The sequence below is a fragment of the Coffea eugenioides genome, chromosome 6 (genome assembly GCF_003713205.1).
Source record: "Coffea eugenioides isolate CCC68of chromosome 6, Ceug_1.0, whole genome shotgun sequence".
NCBI lineage: Eukaryota > Viridiplantae > Streptophyta > Magnoliopsida > Gentianales > Rubiaceae > Coffea > Coffea eugenioides.
In genome coordinates this window covers 1594969-1601177 of record NC_040040.1, presented here as the reverse complement: position 1 = coordinate 1601177, position 6209 = coordinate 1594969, and the positions used below count along the sequence as shown (strand labels likewise).

At 37.6% G+C, this 6209-nt stretch overlaps 1 protein-coding gene across 1 annotated transcript; it reads left to right on the top strand.

Moving 5' to 3' along the window:
- The first annotated feature begins 5247 nt into the window (after positions 1 to 5247).
- Positions 5248 to 6003, top strand: LOC113776095 (wound-induced protein 1). The gene has a single exon (XM_027321170.1). It carries the CDS (start codon positions 5346 to 5348, stop codon positions 5817 to 5819), a length of 474 nt encoding a protein of 157 aa, XP_027176971.1. The 5' UTR covers positions 5248 to 5345; the 3' UTR covers positions 5820 to 6003.
- Positions 6004 to 6209: the final 206 nt, after the last annotated feature.

Here is a 6209-nt window from a genome sequence, read left to right as displayed (position 1 = left end):
CGTTAACGGAGTACATGTTAATTGAGAGGAGGACTTCAAGTTTATAGCTTTAGAAGCTTAATACATGTCAATTTAGCTTCCAAATAGTTTGAGTAGAGAAAATATTAGGCTAAGAAAAAACGTAACACCCGTGCGTCTTTTCCTTCATAAATTTTGGATTTTCTGAATTTCTAATAGCTAATTTTGTTTGGTTTATTTCTGTTGGATTTATTTCAAATCGACTATAGAAGAGGTAGGGCGTTTGATTGCGAGGAAAAATCTCACTCCTTGATCTAACTTTTGAGATGAATTATTAAAAGTTGTTGTGATCAAACTCTGATATCAGTGTTAGGAGGAGGAAAAGTCTCACTCCTTTGAACTTGGTTTTGGGTGTAAAAGTTCGATAACATCCAACATTGACTATCAGAGTTTGGTCACTACAACTCCTCCCGATGAGAATTCAATTTATCCCATATCGGACTCACTCCTTAAACTAGCTTTTGCACCTAACAAATTCCTAGCTTACACTACCACCTTACTAAATTAAGGGAGCGCTATGGCACAACTCTTGAATTTTTTTTGTTGCAGATAAAATTTAAACCCTCACCAACAATCCAAGGAGGGACTTGAGACTCTCCCTGATGGCCACTGAGCCAAGCTCAGTGATTGAGTAGAAAGGCCCTATCGCACCTAACAATTCTTACCTTATACTACCAGTACCACTATTAAATAAACTGTTGAAGAAGGAGAATCATTCTTATGTTATAGTACTTACTACTAGCGCTACCGTCAAAGGAGGAGAATAAGAAAGAAAGTGTTGGAGATGAAATCGAGTTTTGGCTGTATTATTTGCAAAAAAAAAAAAATGTTTTGGCTGTATTGATGGCTGCCAAGTCAAATAATCAAAAGATACTCCAGACTGGCGTGCGGAGGAATTAACTATTAAGCCGTCGCAATCGTTCCCGTTATGGAGGAGGCATACGATTAAACAATTCAGAAATTCGGCCCGACTCCGCCTGAGTCAGAAGAAAGTAAAACAAAGATCAAACAAAGATGTATGCATTTACTTTACCGCCTCTGAGAAGCAGCAAAGTAAACACTACGGTACATGACGGCTCTCTTTTCTATCCCACATCGAAAGATCGTGGGGTCTTTATCCTGGGTTTAAGGTCCATGGGAGCATCCTCCTGTCACCAATTGACTGGATGGATGTTTCTCGTGGGTCCTACCTTAGATTGCTCGTTTGGGCCGGTGTGTTCGGTGTAACCTCTGCGTTCGTGTTAAATTAAGTGTGCGTGTGTTTCTTCTGTCTATGGAAAAAACAAACCATTACTGGTGAGGCTCGCGTGGGGGGGGGGATGGGAGAGATTTTCTATCCCACATCGAAAGATCGTGGGGTCTTTATCCTGGGTTTAAGGTCCATGGGAGCATCCTCCTGTCACCAATTGGCTGGATGGATGTTTCTCGTGGGTCCCACCTTAGATTGCTCGTTTGGGCCGGTGTGTTCGGTGTTACCTCTGCGTTCGTGTTAAATTAAGTGTGCGTGTGTTCTTCTGTCTATGGAAAAAAAAAAAATATGACGGCTCTCTTCTTTTTCGAATTTTATTTCTGTCTAGATGAACAAATAAATCAAGTGCGTGATTGCAAAACAACAAACTCATAGGATTGATCAATATCAGTGATGGACATACGATTTTGATTTTGATTTTTTTTTTTGTAACAGACAATCAAGAAACAATAAAAAAATGCTAACAAATAAACGTTTTTAATAATAAAAGACGTACATCATATAAAGTAAAACATGAAATTACGCTCTTCACTACTTTATTTCCTATCAATACGAGGCATACGAAACTAGACGACTCAATCAATCGGAGGAGTTCCTTCAGGTAACTCGATCGTGGGAGTTTTCTCATAGGGTCTGTTTGTTTCGGGTGAAAATGTTTTCCAGGAAAATATTTTCCTAATTTCCCGTGTTTGGTTGTACAAAAGTTACTGAAAACATTTTCCTATGTAAAATATTTTCACTCATCTTATGGAAAACAACTTCCCTTCCAAACTTACTGAAGTTGTTTTCCGAAATGCATGCATCCCGCATGTAGTATGTTCCAAACTTACTGAAAACATCTTGTAGTATGTTCTTTTTTTTTTTTTAGTGTAAACAGGAGGACTCGAACCCAAGATCTCTTCCTTACACTCCCTCCCCCGTACCACCCAACCCTCCCCCTAGTATATTCAAAATAAAAAAAAAACCTCATCCTGCTCATCCTATGCTAGTAATTAATTATGTATAATAGGGACATTCTTTTCTAGAGAAACTTTCAGCAGTGAGAGTGCAAGATATATGTCACAATAAGCATTGCATGTGATTGATATTTGACACTAAATGGCCAGCAATTTATTTATTGCTTAAGGAGATATTTTTTATTCATATATACATTTCTCCAAGATTTTTTAAAGTTAAACAATGAGATAAATTTTCTTATTTTGCATGGGAAGAAGTATGTAGTTATAATGTGTAGAAAGTAAAGATAGAGATAAAAGTGAAAATATTTCAAAAGTTAAACAAACACCAGAAAAATGAAGTAAGAAAATATTTTCAATAAGCTAACCAAACACCTGAAAATAATGAAAGGGAAATGATTTTCATGGAAAATTACTTCCACGGAAAATATTTTCCCAAGGAAAACATTTTACTTCCAACCAAACAGACCCATAATGAGACGCCTTTTCTCTGTCCGAGGTTTGTTTGGCCAGAAAAAAAAAAAGAAAATCAATCATTTTTGGAGGCATTTTTGTTTTACTGTCTTATAACCTAAAATAGTTCATAAATTGATTTCATAAGTTTGACTATAAAAGATAAAATTAACTCACGGCCAAAATCATACAAAAATTAACTAAATTCTATAGATCACATTAAGGCTATGCAAATTAAGACTAAAATTCTAAGATACAAATTAGACTAAGAATAAATGACAAATTAATAATCATCAAAAAAAATTCTAAATGACAAACTTAAAATGAGTATAAGTTCAAAAAAATTAACGCCAATAGGAAAAGTAGACGTTGAGATGAGTTGAACGAAATTGGGAAAGATCAATGATTGATGTGTGGTTGATCAAGTAATTCATGGTTTTAGCAGTTGGCTTCTGATCACTTATACATAATATATCCACTGTTCTCTCTCTCTCTCTCTTTTTTTTCTTATTTCAATTAGATAATGTATAAATAGAATTTTTAGCAACTATTGAATTTCCTTTGACATTGTCATATGTTTCTTATTTGCATAATGTTTTCCTTTCCTGAACTCGTATAAAGAATCTAAAATTTCATTTTTTCAAAGAAACTTACATAAGTGAAATTAATATTTCCTAAGACAATATTTAGAACTTATAATTATCGTATATTATGAGGAAACTAGAGTTGATTTATTGTGAGACGCTTTTTAATTTAAGGAAAGTAGAGTTAGTTTATCGTAGGACACTTTTTTTAAGGAGAATTTTTTTTAAAAAAAAAAATTAATAACCCAAATATGCTTGAAAGGAGAGGATAAATTGATGGAGTTTTAATTTAAAACAAAAACTCCATATGTAATATTTTGGAAAGCTTAGGGGTGGCTGGCCCTACCTGTGCCCTTATATCTGTCATTAATTTGATCAATATATGCGATCGTGTACATTAATCTATTTTGCACCTCGATCGGACATTTACTTTTGGCAATTAACTTCTCATTAGCATCTTGAAACATCCCAAGTTATCACAATCACACGCATGCCCGGGATGAATATATAACACCCATGTGATCAGAGGGAAAAAAAAAACTGCATATTTAAGTTATGCATGCGACGACGCATTTACGTTGCATGCCTCGTTTCATTATATATTGTTATTGATGCCAATTTCCACTGGGAAGAAAGGGTTGAGTTGTTGAAAAGATAAGGTAATAAAGCTTCCATAGTAAAGTTTCACCAGGACATGCCAATTAATGCGCGTAAATTTGATGCAGAGTGGAATTGTTACCTAGTTCCTAATCCTCAACCCTACCTGTCCGATCGAGCAACTTGGGCAAATGTCGTAGTAATTGAGTTCGAGTAACTTGAGGGACTTTTTTTGGGTGGGTTTCTAAATACTACAAGCTCGAGCTCCAAGGTAACAAGTTAATTAATCAAATTAATTTGTACTCTTTTTAGTACGATGGTGTTTTGAGTTTGATTGGACTTGTTTACGTTCCTAGTCCATCTTTTGCCAAGAAAGAAACATCGTCCCCAAAGTGAAAGAGAGCAAGCAAATTCCCAAAGAGAGTAACTTCCGGACTATACAGAAACAGCAAGAGCAGCTAGCAGCTCAGACATGGCAAGCGTAATGAAAGATTTGTATGCTACGACGAAGACGAAGCAAGTACGTACTATGGCATTGACGTTAAGCCCGCATGGAGGAGGAAGAGAGGGAGGACTTTAACATTGGTGGTGGCACAAAAAAAAACCCAGTGTCATTTCATTAATTAGTACTACTGCTCTATATACATATATATATGCGTGTGTGTGTTAACCTAGCATGTAAGCTAAAAACGTGGACTAAATCTCTTTTTGACATTGTAAATTAAAACATAGCATGTAGAGGCTACAGGCCGCTGTCGAAAAGGAGCTAGTATTAGTTGTTGTTGTTAGCCAACAAAAGGAGCTAGTATTATCTCGTGACGCTAGATAATTTAACAAAGGTAGAGCGAGCAAATTAAGCCTGCAGGTAAAATATATAGCTGAAGGGCCACATGGACCAACCTCCAAGATTTGCTTAATCTCTAATTCCTAGACTATATAATTAATCAGAAGAAGCAAGAATATAAAAAAGGGTACGTACCTACTTAGATATATAGCTAGAAATGGTCCTTCTGGATGTGCGTGTGGTTCCGTTACAATCCAACAAAAGTCTCGGGCGGAGTTAATTTGTAGTTTAGCGTTAATTAATCTTTCTACTTTCACGCTTGCACTTCAGGAACACATAACTTTCTTTTTGCCTTTCTCCGTCAACTGCGAGCGAGGATGCTAATTAGAATTACCCCAAACAACAAGACAAGAAAATAAGTCTTAATATAATTACCTTCATTAATTATAACCCCTGGGACCGCCCCCGTGGGGTGTTGGGGGTGCGGGGTGGGGGTTTGGATGGTCCCACACCTCGTCTCCCCTTAATATTTCTTAGTTTTCCTGTATATATAATGAATGTTCTACCATCTCTCAATCCTCAGCTTCCGTGCACATATAACACAAACATTGTTCAAAAGAACCCACAGGCCACAGCATTACCACTATTATCTAGCTTGGATCCCTCTTCTCTTCCTTCTTCGCAATTAAACACTTTTACGATCAATGGCCGAAAAGGAACCTGAGATATCGGTTTTAGAGCCAAACAACAGTAACGAAGCCACCGTTAAGGCCCTGTACAAAGCATTGGCAAGTGGCGAAATCGGGAAGGTGGCCGGTTTTGTTGCCAGTGACCTAGAATGGTGGTTCCACGGCCCTCAAGGCTGCCACCACATGATGAAGATGCTCACCGGGAAATCATCGCACAAAGCTTTCAGTTTCAATCCTCGAAGCATGGATGCCATTGACGATTACGTGATCGTGGAGGGTTGGGAAGGCGTGCAGGCCTACTGGGTACACGTTTGGACCCTCAAAGACGGTCTCATAACTCAGTTCAGGGAGTACTTCAACACCTGGCTCACGGTTGCAGATTTAAGGCCCGTGGCCGTGGCTGGCGGTTGCTCCTCCTCAAAATTCTGGCAGAGCCACCCCCGAGACCTCGCCAAACGCTCTTTGCCAGGTCTTATGCTTGCCATCTGACTGATCCAGTCTCGTGGTTCGAATTCGACATAGCCGCCCGGAGATGAGAGGAGTTGTGAATTGTCAATGTACTCCACTAGGCTGCTTCAAAACACCTACGAATAATTATATCATGTAATGATGTAAAATATTTTATCACGTAATGATGTAAATCATATGGAGAAACCAATGCATTGGGGTATTATTCTTGCACGAGTTGAATATTACCAGTTAACCCCAACCAAAAAACAAAAAAAAGAAAAGAAAAGAAAAGAAAACTCCCAATGTTGGCAAAAAAACAAAATGGCCTCAACCAAAATGCTCGCGTTGTGTACCAATGAAAATAATTAGCTAGTAGTAAACGTCTACCAAATGCTCGATGTTTCGTTTAAAGTTAAAGATGGCTATAGT

What these genes read in the sequence shown, in the direction of transcription:
- LOC113776095 (XM_027321170.1), top strand. Translation starts at nt 5,346, where the DNA reads ATGGCCGAAAAGGAACCTGAGATATCGGTTTTAGAGCCAAACAACAGT.